The following is a 15,313-nucleotide window of genomic DNA, read 5'->3' as shown; positions in this document are numbered from 1 at the left end:
TTAGGACCCTAAGTGATAGGCACTATGGCTCCTGAACCTGTTTGCGTTAAATTTATATTACGGTTACACAATAATCTTATTTATTTAGTAAATGGCTCTAGACCATTGGAAGTACACAGTAATATTAAATAGCAATATAGTCAAGGAAAACAAATAAAATGCCATCATTAAAACAAATCAGTATTCTCAGTCTATGAACCCTATAGTGTTTTTTATAAAGCCTTCATTAGGCATCAGAAAGAAAATAGAGTTTGCACCAAGCTGTCAAGCTAAGATAGATACCATTGAAAGGAAGGAAGAAAATCAATCTGTTCATATTTTTGGAGGTAATATGGGAAGCTTGGGTGATTAAAACAAGGGCCCTTGTTTTACTGACAGCCCATGTCTTTTGTCAAATCTAGTTCTGTCCACGAAGATACAGGTAACCCTTAATTAAAAATATCCAGACAAACTAAAATTTACTGTATCAAAACCGATTAATCTATAGGAGCTTTCTGTAGCCCAACTTTCTTCAGAAATGTTGGATCTATAATTCCAAGATTCCCACCTATGCTGGATGGGAATTTTGAGAGTTGTAGTCCCAACCTAGCTTTTGGGTGCTAGATTGGAGAAGGCTCATTTAACATATATCTTTTTTTTTTTTTTACTTCTGGTGAGTGCCTGGACAAGTCCCTGCAGTTTTCTTGGCAAGATTTTCAGAAGTGGTTTGCCATTGCCTTCTTCCTTGGGCTGAGAGAGAGTGACTGGCTCAAGGTCATCCAGCTGGCTTTGGGCCTAAGGCAGGACTAGAACTCACAGTCTCCTGGCTTCTAGCCTGATGCCTTAACCACTACACCAGACTGGCTGTGACATCTATCTATGGGGCTATCACATTTTATTACCTTGAGATCTCTGTGAACAATGCCCATTCTGTGGAGATAGTAGACAGCATCCAAGACTTGCCGTATCAGCGTACTTGCATCCTTTTCAGTATAGAAGCCTTTTTCCACAATGCGGTCAAATAGCTCTCCTCCAGACACCCTAAAAAACATAATCAGATATAGCAACATCAACAGACATTGTCAGATGACAGTTACAAAAAAAATAAAAGCAGCCAAATTAAAAGGAATAAAATCTCTGTATCTTTGTAATTTTGAATGAATGCAACAGAATTAGAAAACACAACGGAGAAATTCATATTTCAATTAAAGCCTGATTACATTTGTTTCTGCACGTTTGCTTTAAATAGCTTTCAGATTGGTAAGAAAAGTTCTTCCTGAGGGCCCATGTATTGTACCCCAAGGTCAGTTATGTTTCTTAGAAAGCACCAATTTGCCTGTTGCTTCTCTTAATTAGGACCTGAAATCCATGACTATGACATGTCAAGGCACTTTCTTGGAAAAAAGCTGATCAGAAGACAACAGGAGCATCTTTTTAAATTTTCCAATCCTCTTCAAAATGTGAAGTGCGTTTTTTATGAAATGTCTCTTCTGAACCTTGTCATAATGCTTGTAACTATTGAATCATTGGAAATCCTTCATGTTCAATAACCACCTGATACTTCAGGAACACACAGATAAAGTGTTACAAATTTAACATACATTTCAGGAAGTCAGAAGCTGTTCACCTTTCAGCTTAAATTCTGTCGTTTGATGAAACAAAAGGAGGGAAGAATTTATCCTAAATGTACTGTTCCAGCATTAAAGGCCTTCCAGAGCTACCATACCCTATAGTTCATATAGCACTGGCAAAGACATTTTTTATTTTGTATGCACTGCCCACCAAGAACACAGGATAACACAAAATGCAGCCATGTGTAATCAGTAAACGTGGAATGACAGTTTACTTCAGGGTTTCCCAACCAGGGTTCCGTGGCACCCTAGGGTTCTGTGAGAGGTCACTAGGGGTTCCCTGGGAGATCACAATTTATTTAAAAAGATCAAATTCGGACAACTTCACATAAAAAGGTAAGTTTCATTCTTTATTTTTAGTTTAACACTGTTAATGCATATATACGGGCTTATACGTGAAATGAATATAATAATTTTGTAGGGCCATAACATGAAGAAGTCAATAAAACTCAGCCAGGATAACATGCATCACATCCCACTGGTCTGTTAGAAATAACAAACTAAGGTTTACACAACTGTCTCCAAAAGGGGAAGAGGCCTCACTCATCTTGTGAGGCTATGAAACTGTCAGGGGAAGAAATTTAATGGCCCACACCGATTACATAATGCTCCCCTTACTTGAAAAAGGAAATGGGTATTAAACACATATCATTTGTTGCATAAATCTTCTGCAAGCTGTGCCACCTGGTGTATGAAATAACATGCTGAAACTTGCTATTAAAAAAATAATTATAGGATAATAATACATTACCAAGAGTCATTAAAAGATCAATTGCTTTTCATTGTATAGACAAGAGGAAGTTCTGTTGAAGCCACTCCAAACTATTGGAGCCAAAATGGTGGTTAGTAAAAATTTAGAGCAGAAGATTGTCAGAAGGGAGATAAGTCTTAGTTAAAAATCTCCAGATGATTTGCAGTAGATGGTCTGTGATGTCTAATTCCCAAATATTTTAAAAGTAACAAAATGAAAATTAGCTTCCTTTTGCTTTACAGATAATATAGTGCTGAAATGAGAGAAGTTTAGATTTAAATTGGAAAGAGCAAGGGCTCCACTGAGTTCCGAGTCACTAAATAAACTCCTGAATTCAGAATGCTTTAATTCCAAAGGCATGTTATTTGCACTGGGCACTGGCTGGCAGCAGCAGCATCAATTGTAATGGGAGGGGTCTATGCTGCAGGCTTACTAATAGTGAGCAAAACCCTGTCTGTCTCTTTGTTGTCTGCGAGGGTATTGATAAGGCCTTTGCCTTTCCATTTGCAGCCCCCAACGCTCATGCATTTGTCACTGTTGGAGGAAAGAGAATATCACATAAAGGACAAAGCTGTCAGTGCAGATACCAAGGTGCTAATTTGCTTTTGGTGGGAAAGAGAGAATGAATGAATGAATGAATGAATGAATGAATGAATGAATGAATGAATGAATGAATGAATGAATGAATGAATGAAGTCACTGCATTTGAGAGTATGTGTGCATGCATTTGAGAATAATGTGAGTGCAAAAACATGGCTTCTTTTCTTAGCCTCCTCTTTTCAGGACTGGTTAATCTGGAAGACTTACTGGGGTGTGGGGGGCAAGTGATGTCCAGAAGGTATAATTGGTAGGAGCACCCAGCCTGACACTAATTGGAGAAGCTCTATAGACTACTTAGGTCTCTTGCTGTGCTCAAATCTAAAAAATAATAAATATATCTGTCAGGGTTTCTTACATTGCTATATATATGTCTGTACAAGCTCTCACAAAACCCTTGGAACTCAGGATCCTGGGGAAATTTAGCGTGTTGCTGATTAAAGTAAAAATGTCTGGCTTTTATCGTACAGTATGCACATTAAAAAAAACATCCTTACTGTCTTCTCACATCCCAAATGGATTGCCAAGTAAGCAGAGTTGAGTTTTGAGTCCAATTTGTTGCCCTTTTGAAAGCTTGGAGCACTCACTCCACCCCACCAGATACTGTGTATTTCAGACACATCTGAAAGACAACCTGTTGCAGCTAAATACAAATCTTCAGTGCAGACTAGGATGAAGTGACATTGAACAATTGAAGGTCTTCTGTCAGCCTGAGGGTGCAATTTCCCTCTTTACCCCCAGGACCTTTCCCACATTTCAGTGAAGTCTTAGCCCTGCACTTCATGGTCATGACGCTAAGCAGTTGTTGGTAGTTGACATAATTGACACCTCTGTCCTGAGAAACTCTGTCTCTTGACTCTTCTCTCACAAGTTGTATCAAAGGCAAAGCAGTGATGGTACAAATTCACAAGCCCTACATATACAAAACCTTTGATTCCCAAGATGTCAGTAAGTATGGACACACGGTCACTCATAAGACCAAAGGAGACTGAAAGTTCCACTGAAGTCAAGGCAGACTCTTATCTGAAATATTTTCTTGATAAATTGCATCAGGGATGGGTTTGACTTGTTTCCAATTTCCCAACTGGCTTTCAATAACAACAATCAACAGAATGCAAGTAAGAACCAACTGTTTGTGGGAATGCAAGATTACATAGGGTGCCTTGTTCATAGACTGAACTTTCTGAAAGAAAGCCTTGTCTTTAATTTACTCAAGTGGTACTGTCACCAGGCAAACCAAGTCCAAGGTGAAGACTTCATTCTGCTTTCACAGAACACAGGAAATGTGGCTTCCTGGCCACATGCAGGTGGGAGAATGTATTATTATGGCAGTCAACTAACACACAGACTATCTCTGCCTGCAGCTACTATCTAATCTGAATGGATACACACTTATCAAACATCGGCATATCTTAGATTTGGTGCTGCTGTAGAATTGTTTCATTCCTTGTCAGACCTTAAAGTCATTCTCTTTGTGAGGTAAAACAGAGCAGCCTTGACTTAATGTTGATTATATGAAGGAAGTGTAACCTAGGAGTGACTCTGGTGCAATATTATTGTCTTAAGTAATGCTTTACATCCACATTACCTTTGCACTTATGATGCATACATGATAGTAGCATTTATTTGGTCTCTGTGGGTGGTTTTTTTTTTTTTTTTACAGAACTTGTGATGTTTCCTCTCTCATATCCAGGCTTGGAATATAGCATATTCTCAAACAAGACTTCTTCCTCTGCAAAGACTTACGTTCCTGCCCAGGAACATTTTGAAAGCTAAAAGCTATTCCTTCTCAACAGAGGCCTTATCTTGCAGAACTAAAGCACTTTTAGCTTTCTAGGAACATTTTTATTGACATACCTGCACACTTTTAAGGACATGGTACTCCCTTGCGCTATTTCAGACTGCATTTTATTCACTTCAGCTCACTTGTTTAAGTGTTCACTTTCTTATTTCTCCTTCGGTTCAGCTGCCATCCCAGAATGAAATCCAACCCATAATAAATTCAATATATAATTACCTTGGTCCCAACTGTTACCTCGCCAGGGCTTAAGATGCCTAACAACTTTCAAGAACAAACATTAATAACAAAGCATTGAGGAAGTGCAGTGCTTTGATATTATAGATAGATCAGAGGGTGATCACTTACCACTTGCTTTGGACTTAATGTAGATACTTAATGTGGATACTTAATGTAGAAATAATGTAGCACAAGAGAGAAGGCACTACAGTATAAGGAACCAGAAACGATTAAAGTGGACATCCCCCTTGGCTGAGGTTGTAAGATCAGCACTATACAGTCCAACAGTGCTCCAGCAGAAGGTTACACTTATTCAAAAACTGGAAAATGCAAATATCATATATGAGGATGTGGTTGGCAGTCTTAAACCTCTGGTGTGTAAACCATGGCAAGGGAAAAGGACTGAAACCAGAATTTCATGGTTTAACTACGAATGTAGACGTAAAAGAAAGGAACTGGCTAGATTAGTCAGACAAATTAAGAAGGATAAATCATTTGACAGGATAGAGGCAGTGAGGGATAAACACCAAAAATATCAAGCACTGATAAGGAGGAATAAACAAGGTTACTACAGTAAACTAACTAACTAAACAAACAAACAAGAAGATGGCTCTTACTTCAGATCTGAAGAGTAAAAGAAGGATTCAAGGAAAGGAAGTCATGGATTTGATAAGAGCATTCAAGTATTTAGCTGCTCTTTAAACAGAACATGCAGAAATATTGGTATCTGGTGTAGAAGACCTAAAACGGGTGTATACTTGTATATACAGCTCATATAGCTGGGTTCTAGTGATCAGAGGGCCACCCCATTAAAGTGCATGCAAGGTTGATGCAAAAACGGTATGCATCTCAACCACCCCAGAAACGGTGCTGTCAATGTACTACTTTATGTGAAATAAAGGAAATAGGTGCTGTCTGACCATTCAACTTCGCGGCTGCTTCCTGCCCAACAGCTAAACTTGTAAGATCCAATTGAAACTCCAAAGCAGGAGAAGCTGATGGATTTTGGAATAAAGCTGCAATTCCTTTGCCCTCCTCCTCCTCCAGTCCTTTCCTGCCTCCACACACTTGTTCAGGCATAATTTCTTATTTTCACAGGTGTCCAGAGAGGCCCAGAGGGAGCAGATGGCGAGTGATGAGATTGTGCATATGTCCTAACTTACGAACTGGGTCAGGCATTGGAACACAAGGGCTTAATGGCAGCACTGGTGTGCAAGCATTGTTGTAGAATTGGTTTCTTAGTTCTTAAATTCACGGATTCTTAAATTGGTGAAATTAATGGGCACAGTTCAGCAGAATTCTTTGAGCACAAATCTGATGACCTTTGTGAGATTTTCTCCACTTTGCTGGGAAGGATTCAAAACAATTGTACTATGAGTGCCATTGGTAGGGACGTAGCGTGATTTTCTCGCCCTACTGCAAAATAGAAGATGAGCAAGTGGGACTTTACAAGTACTTTACAAGAGGAAATCAATTTGTACCTGCTGTGATTAGAATATTTAAAGCCAAACCTCTTTCTCAAATATGATATGGCATCCCCATTTTATTGGGAGCTTTTATTTGCAAAGTAGAGGGTATTCAGGCATCCTTTTTGCAGCAGCTTTTAGGGGTTCCCACCTGTGTCTCCTATTTTATAATTTGCTTAAAAACTGGTCAAAGCCTGATAGAAACTAAAGCCTGGTTAATAACAATTAAATATTGGCTTAGAATCCTATTCAGAGCAGCTCCTAGAAGTTTGTTAACTTATCTTAAAAAAGATAAATATATTTCGCTCTGGTCTCAACATATTATGTCCAAGCTTGCAATTGCAATTGATGACTTATATTTATCGGATAAAACTTATGTACTTAGAATTATTAAACAGAGATTTTTGGATCTAGAATATATAAATTTAGACCTGCTCAACGCCGTGTTTGTTCGCCTGCTATGTTAGGTATAGAAAATCATTTGGGTAAGATGGTGCATTCTTTGTACGATCTTGACGTTCCATCTCAGCGTGGGGCCTTCTTTTTGGCTAGAGTAAACTCTTTTCCCTTCAGAGGTGCTTTTTGGAAGATTTAAACGTATCCCCACTCACGAGAGGCTTTGTTCTTGCGGCAGTCTTGATACAATTCACCACATAATTCTTGACTGCCACTTATTTGAGTTCCTTCGCTATGAATTACTTTTAAAACTTTTGCAGGGTAAATATCCGCCAAACTTTGTATTATCCTGCCAATATTTACTGAGGGATGTTGTACCTGAAACTGCTAGAATTGTTGCTATCTCCTGTTCTTTTAATGCCAGTAAAGGTTGTGTGTATGGGTAAGCAAGTGCCGGTAAACCAGAGAAGCAAAGGGCCAGCAGGGGCCATATTTCATCCCCCTTGCCTTTTTTTTTCCAGCAATGAGGTCTGAAATCCCTAATAGCTGCTCCCAAAGTTAGCAACAGCAAGTTCATTGTGTGTGTGTGTGTGTGTGTTTGTGAGAGAGAGAGAGCGCAAGTATAGCAGTGTGCTTGATGTGTGTAAATGGAGGAACACTGCACATCTCTCTCTCTATATGCCTGCGCCAGTATGTGCAGTTTACATGTACAGGTGTGTATAAAGATTGTGTGCATGCATGGACATTTTTTTGCCCTTTTCCAGATGTTCCAAAGACATGAAGTGACATCAAATATACCCATAATCCCAGGGCACAACTGGGGGGGGGGCAAGCGGGGCATGTGCCCGAGGTGCCGCACTGGGGTGGGGGCGCCAAAATGAGCACTGTGGGGCTGCCAAAATGGGGGCGGAATCCATGTTTGCCCTGGGTGACACAGACCCTAGTTGTGGGCCTGCATAATCCCTTCTTCGGGCTCCAGGTTTGCTTTAGAACCATCAGGTTAAGTGGTATTATTGGCTGAATCTTAAATGAATTGGTTAAAACCTAGTTTTAGAGAGAGAGAGTTTTCTTTTATTGAGATTTTTGCCCCATGTTCCCTTTATGAAGGAAACAAAGAAGGCCCAACCACAGGATTTGTTTAGACACTGAAATTGTCCCACCTTGTACATATTTTGGACAAGGACAATAATACTTCTTACTGCTCCTAATTGAAAAATCCAAAAGGCAAAGAACATGATCTGCTGAGGATTAACCACAAGGGAAGTGAGCTTACACAATGCTTTTCTTATTATGCAGCTTTCATCTGGAGTCAGGAAGAACCTCAGAACATGGGCCCATGGACATTTCTGTCACCAAGGTTTCAAAAGCAACTGGCTTGTAAGGTAAAATTCCAGGATTTCTTGAAATTGTCAGGAAGTGAGAAGTCACTGGAGCATAAGTATGAAAAGTCAGTGAGTGATATGAAGACGTAGGATTCTATAGTTTTGTTGAAACTTAAAGAAGTTGACATCTAGTTTGGGAGACAGCCTCTGTTATACTGCCTCAAATTCTGTGATGGGAATAAGATGGAAGACACAATAATGAGTTCAGATTAGTATGCTATCTGTAGGCAAGTCTAGGACATGTATCTAGTCTTAGTTCCTTAACAAAACTAACATTGGTCCAAGAACTGTGATAATTGTGAGCAAGCTCCCATTAGCGTAGTTCCTAGGCTTTTTGTGCAATATTCGGAAAGCTTGGAGAATTTTGGTTCTGTTGAAAGAGATTTCTAACTCTGAAAGAGATGGAAAGGTTCCACTGGCCTTTAGAAAAGTTACTGTGTTTGGGCACGGATAGAAAAAGCCTGACTTAAAAATATGAGAAGGAGATCATTGAATTATCATCTTGTTCCTCTTTAGATGTGCCCTGAACCAAGACAAAGTGGAAAGTAAAAGAAAGGTGTATCTTATTACTTTATTTATAAGTTTCCTAACTTTAAAAAGTAGGAAAAATGAGCCAGTTTGGTCTAGTGGTTAAGGCTTCTCTATATTGCCTTAACCACTAGACCAAACTGGCTCATTTTTCCTACTTTTTAAAGTTAGAATGCAGTCAACGAACACACATACATGCAGGTCCACATACTTGTAGTTTCTCCTGGCCTAGACTGCATATTGCCATAGCCTTCCTCCATGATTTTGGCTGCAGTCTCTAATTAAGCGTCTGTTGTCTTTGTACCTGCTCTGTTCCTTGCTTCCTACTAGCACCTTACCTGACTGCTCCCCCTCCTGTTCTTGACTCAGATGAACAGATTTGGCTTAGCAGCTGCCACAACAGTGACGGGACTGGATTGTGAAGAGGCCCTCCTGAGGAATACAAAGTTCGGTAGTCTGTTTTTCCTTCCCTAAAATACTTCAAATCTCAACCCTTGCGGTTTGATTTTCTCCACAGCTGGAACTGAGTAAGTTGAACAAGAATGAAAAGCGACCACATTCAATTTTCAGATTATAAATATTTGCACTCACTTTAAAAGAAAATCTGTCATTAATTTGTCCTGGAAATACTTAGGAGAAAAACAAATGACTAGGCCCATTTTCCCTTGTTGATATGGCAATTTGGCACAATTCATTTATGTCCTTAAAATATCACGAGACAAGGAATCTTTTTGAGGGAATATGATGGAAAGCGGGCCAATATGTGTTTCCTTTCTCCTCAAAAAAAAAAAAGGGGGGGGTAACAAAGCTGCTTCTATATTCTGCCAGTGGAAAAAGCTTCTTTTGCTTCATGTTTCAAAGCATTTTTAAAACTGCTTCTAGGGCATGTAAAAACAAAATGATGCTGAGGAACAATCATTATTATTACGCAGAGTTCTTGTTCTGTGTGAGAGAGGCCCCTGCTGTAAACATTGACTGTATAATTTCCAAACTAAGCTACAGCAAATGTGTTCTATTGTTTGTAACAAAGTTAACTTTTTAAAAATGTTTAAAACAAAAACAAATGTAGCTTTTGTCTCAGTTCAGTCTTCAGCACGGCTGAATAGTCTATCTAGCATTTCTTTTTATGTATATACATTTTATTGAAGATTTTTGAAACGGAAGATAAAAACTAATGCAAACTAATGTAAAGGAAGAAAAAGAAAAAGGAAGAAATCCAACCCATTTTCCCCAAGCATTGGGCTAGGGGGGCTTCAGTCCTGGGGTTAACAGTATGGGTGGTTGTGGCCCCTTGGTAGAAATGGTGTATGCAGTATTTTTATGCTGCCTATATTTTGATGGCTGCTGTGAGCTGCCTAGGATCACTGGGTGAGGTAGGTAGTCATATAAGTTATTTCCATAAAATGTCTGTAGAGGTCCCTATGGCATTGTAGAAAATGCACGAGCATTTAAAGAACTTGATTAAAATAGCCTGCTGCTTCTGCCCTATTATTTATACTGTCCTGGTTGTTAGGACCAAATTAATCCAGTTTCTGCTGTTACTTCAAAATAATGGATTAATCAGTTTTAAGTGCTGGTGTGCCACAGAAGCTTGGTTTCTATTATTCCCCTTGGAGCATTAAAAATGTCATCAGTCCAGTTTTATGGGCCCAGCAAAACCTTAGTCAACAATTGAAAAACTAAAGAAAACATATGGCAAATGAGTATCCCCATTTATTAGGTTAGTGGTTTAAATGCTCAATTGAGAGGAATCCTTTTTGGGTTAGTTTCAAAATGCTAGGAAAACAGAAATGCCAACTGTTGACTTATATGCAAAATAAATAAATAAAAATTACCACCATATTTCAGGTTGCTTACAGTTCCACTTAAAACATGCTTTTGAGAACTTTCTCCCAAAAATATCTGCATGATTACAACCTTAACCATTTCAACTCCTAGGCACCTATCTTCATGCTTTAGTGCTCCATTTAACTAATTTCTTTTTTCTTTTTGCTAATATGCACCTTGTTGGGTTATTATGCCTTTTTTAAAAAAATGTGCTAATATAGAGATTTAAACTCACACTGTGCTTGATGTTTGGAAATGTTCATTGCTTCATGAGAAAAGTCACAGCCAACTCCAAGTTTTATATTGCAGGATAACTTAAGTTACAGGAGAATCTTTACGTGTCTACGAAACATAATCCCCCTTCAATTTATGTGGGATTTATTTCTCGGAGGTATCATTGCATCCCAAGCTGTAAAAATCCTATTAAACTAGACAGATTTAACAGATACATTTCAGTTAATCAGTAATTACAACTGCTTGTCAAAGCATCAAGCCATATGCCTCTTTGTTTCAGCTCTAATACAGCATTTTCCTGATTAAAAAATATAAACATGTCCATTATTATGGAGAAAAAGAACACAGGCCATGGCATCAGACATACTGATTTCACATTAACAAAAATCTGATCTAAAATCACTATTTAAGTACCGAGTAACAGCATAAACAAGTCCATAAATAACATGAGAATATTTAATGATGCCAATAATGGTACATATAAATGAATTCATGTGATTGTGGAAATCAAGATACATTTGCAAAAGTGTGACCTTGCAGACAACTTTGCAAATGCTACAAAAATAATTAACAAATATCCTATGCTTCTACATAGTACACCTACAAATACTGAAAAGTGGCATCTGTTTAAAACGTTTGCTCTGAAATCTTTAACAAACCTAAAATATCAGGCAGCCATTTTCTGGTTTGATTGCCTTTAAAATCTGGCTGTTTTTCCCCCCCAATTCCGAGTACTGCATTATGATTGTAATAGATATAATACTGCAAAACCTATCTTGGAAGGAATTATGTATTGTTTAAGGGCATAAAAAAAAAGATTCATACAGTTAGAACTTGTGACTTATGGCATTATATTAAAGCAACAGACTTTGTGGTCAGCTCTTAATTAAAGATAGAAAGACCACCATCCAAAAATGTTATGATAATGAAGGTGGTTTGAAATCTGTATGTATTACACACCACATTAACAATCCTTAGTGGAATCTAGTCCTTGCTGTGGAAATACGAGCTGCCTGCATAATTGTGGGAGTTGTTTCTCACGTGGTTAAAAAAACCCCGTCTTGATACCAGATCTGTCCATTATGTTTTTAAGAATAATTTTATTTAAAAAAAAATTCAAGGAAGATAAAAACTAACACAAACTAATATAAAGTAAGAAAAAGAAAAGAAAAATAAATAAATAAAAGAGGAAGCTAAAAGTGCAACAAAGTAAAAAAAAGTAAAAGAAAAATAGAAAAGAATGAAAAGAAAGAAAAAAAGATAAGTGGCTTCTGATCTTCTTTACAGCAGTTATAAGTACAGTTATAAATTTACAGTACCTCTTAACTCTAGGGTTACAACATAACTCTCTTCTTTCTATAATCTATCCCGTCTAATCATCAGAACCATAAATCATAAGTTCATTTTTTTCTGTTTTACAGAAAAAGTCTGTAAGAGGTTTCCAGTCAGCAGTTAACACAGATATTGTCTTTTCTCTGATCAAAGAAGTCAACTTGGCCATCTCAGCAAGCTCCGTCATCTTCACCAACCCTTCCTCCATTGTGGGTATTGCCAAATCTTTCCATCTTTGTGCATGCAATAATCTCGCTGCCGTTATCCTGTACAGAAACAAAGTTCCATGACTTTTTCCCCAACAGTTTGTCCATCAGTCCCAAGGGGAAGACTTCTTGTTTCTTGTATATTAATCTTTAAAATCCTCTGAATTAGTCTGTGTATTTGAATCCAAAACTTTATAGTTTTGAAAGTGTCACAAGCAAGGAAAAGAGAAAAGGCAAGCTTCCTTTTTTCCCCCCGTTTTGTCTTCCTGTGCCCTTAATACTTTCATCTCAAATGGCACTCTGTAGTTACGGTCAGCATCACAGTTTGGCTCATATCACCTTTATCTTTTGTTTTGTAAAATCCACCAACTGTCTGCACTCTTTAATAGTAAACAAAAAACATTCTGCACAAAGGTCCAGATCATTTGGCTATTTTAATTTCAATTTGTTCAAAAGCATTTTCACCAAAAAATAATATTTCAAAATAATTATCCCCTTTATTTGTTTTAAACTTTCTTACATCCACTCCTTGTTAAGCCTTTTGCCAAAAGTTTTTAAACCTTTAAAACCCTGTTTTCCCCCTTGTAATCCAGAATGTTAACTCACCAAGTGGAATTCTCTTATCCTGCTGCTCAGAAAATCTCTTTAGCTGTAAATTAGTTACATTCAAAATTGTTTAAGAAATGAGGCTTGTGTGAACCTTGTGTCCATATAGGCTGCATTATGGCTGTGAGCTTGATTGAAATCCCTTGACTCCCAGCTGCTCAACTCACAAGTTGACTGCAAAAACCTCACTTCCTGCAGTCTGCTCATGAGGAGCACCTGTCTGGAGTGCGAGTGAGTGATCTCACAATCTCTCCTTTAGCTGGAAAGACTGAGCTGACCAGAATTCACCATCTGGCCACAGATCTCCACTGCAAGGCCATCTCCGCTCCCTCAGGGATGTCTAGTTTGCCATGAATCCTCACCGGAAGCCCAGTTCTGTCCATTATCAAAGGAAGAGATGGACACAAGGGCCTCCTGCCCCGAACAGAAGAGTACCTGGTCTACTGCATCACTCAGGTGGGAGAAAGAGATACAAAAATTTGAAAGTTTTCACTATCAATAGGGCTTGCATCTAATACACAGCAGTCACTGGAATTCTTCCACACAGCTTCATAATTTATTTTTACAGTAAATTTCTCTGTTTGTATTCTTGGAACTCTCTTCTTAAAGCGTTTGTCTTGTCAGCATAGGAAGCCTGACAATAATGATGCACTGCCATGAATTTCTTCCCTATCCTATATGGCTTGCAGTTGCCAGGTGTTCTGCAGTACAGACAACCATGGGATAAGATTGCATCAATGTGGCCATGGAACGAAGCCAGCATCATGGGGACAAGAGGTACAGTTGGGGTTTCCTGGCTGTTCTAGGGACAATGTATCACAAAAAAGATTCATAAAAAGATATGGTAGCAACAGCAAGACTGCTGATTTCCAGCACCATGGGAATGCTGATCAGAGGTGAACCTTTCAGACAAGATATGAACATTTCAATACAGGTTCATTTAGTCATGGAAATCAGATGATACCATAAATCTAACATTTTTTTCACTAGCATTTCATGAGCCAAGTTCTTTCATTCTAATGGAATGGGATAACTCAGGTAGCCCTCTTCTCAACTTGTTCTCTTGTTGACACCTGACTCAGCTTCTGTTCATCAGTTCTTAGAAGTGAGCTCCTGACTATTTTGTGTCTTGTGGATATATCAAGCAGAAAGATCCCAAGAAGGTGGTTGCCTGAGCTCTTAGAAATTTGGGGCTAATCTTTAGGGATTTGACTAACAATGTCAGTCAGGTTTCTCCCAACATTGAGGCCAGTGCTGACTTAAACAATGGAACTCATTATGTTCTTAGAATTATAAAACTATGGGCCTGACTTAAAGCACATGGAACATCAAACGCATAGTGCTTCTTTAATAAACATGTAGCCCCAAAGAAACTCATATCACCACGATCATTTTCATTTCCATTTCCAAAGCAGTTTTAAGACTGGAGTGTATGGAGCATATGCAAATAATTCTAATTAATGCTAATGAAGGAACCAGATCCATTCCAGGGAGGATGCTATTGGAGAATGCCATTCCAGGATAAGAAAATGAAAGCTACCCACAAAAACTGAAAATATCAAAGAAGAACGTGTATAAGTATAAAGCTGACTACTATTACACCTGCTATCAAAGTGAATTTTTGAGCTTTGGCTGACATTAAGCAATAGTTTTTCTACTCTGAAATGTTTCTTGACTTATTCTTGCTTCTTTAAACAAAAATCCTTTTGTAGTTCTCTGAAACTTCAGCTAGGAGGAGCAAGCGTTCCATTGTGGTCTTCTGGGTTTACTATTAAAGATCACCAAGAGTTATTTTCAACTCTTAAAAGAAAATGCTTCCCATATTAAAAAAAAAAAGAGTGGGTGGGTGGGACTTGGAATTGTTTGGAATTTTAGTATTAATGGAACTCTTCTGATCATTTGATTCCTGGAGGCAGTAGTGAATATGACAAGCATAAATGCTTGAACAATTACAATGTAATACTATCTCAGTTCTCCCAGTTTTGAATACAGGGCCAGTACTGTAGCTAAAATGATAGCTGGAGTTACTAACCTTTTAACATGAGCTTAAACAAACCATTAGACACTAAAATATGCATATTTAAACTCTAATGTAAATTTAGACATAAAATGTCAAAAGACAAATTGGATTCCTAGAACAAGGATTCAGCATTTATTCCATTTTCTATTCCAAAGGTTTTCTATCACAATTCTCTTGAGTTATATTTCCATTATCTTTTCTATAGATAACATTTATGCTTTTACATATGCTTCTTAACTGATTTTCAGTCAAGAAAACCTTTAGACTTCCAAATTCTTTTTAGAACCTTAATAATAACCCACTAGCAAATGAGGATGGAGGAAGGCGATGGAAATATTCTG

At 38.1% G+C, this 15,313-nt stretch overlaps 1 protein-coding gene across 1 annotated transcript in view; it reads right to left on the bottom strand.

The window, feature by feature from the left end:
• The window catches only part of CAMK1D (calcium/calmodulin dependent protein kinase ID), a 225,370-nt gene that overhangs the window by 51,992 nt on the left and 158,065 nt on the right, over positions 1-15,313 (bottom strand). The window contains exon 4 of the mRNA XM_063308179.1: positions 882-1,020. Coding sequence (XP_063164249.1) covers positions 882-1,020 — 139 coding nt within the window. The remainder of the gene's footprint in view (positions 1-881; positions 1,021-15,313) is intronic.

This window comes from Candoia aspera, chromosome 7 (genome assembly GCF_035149785.1).
Source record: "Candoia aspera isolate rCanAsp1 chromosome 7, rCanAsp1.hap2, whole genome shotgun sequence".
NCBI classification, from domain to species: Eukaryota; Metazoa; Chordata; class Lepidosauria; order Squamata; family Boidae; genus Candoia; species Candoia aspera.
The sequence above is the reverse complement of the archived record's forward strand: the minus strand, read 5'-3'. Positions and strand labels throughout refer to the sequence as shown.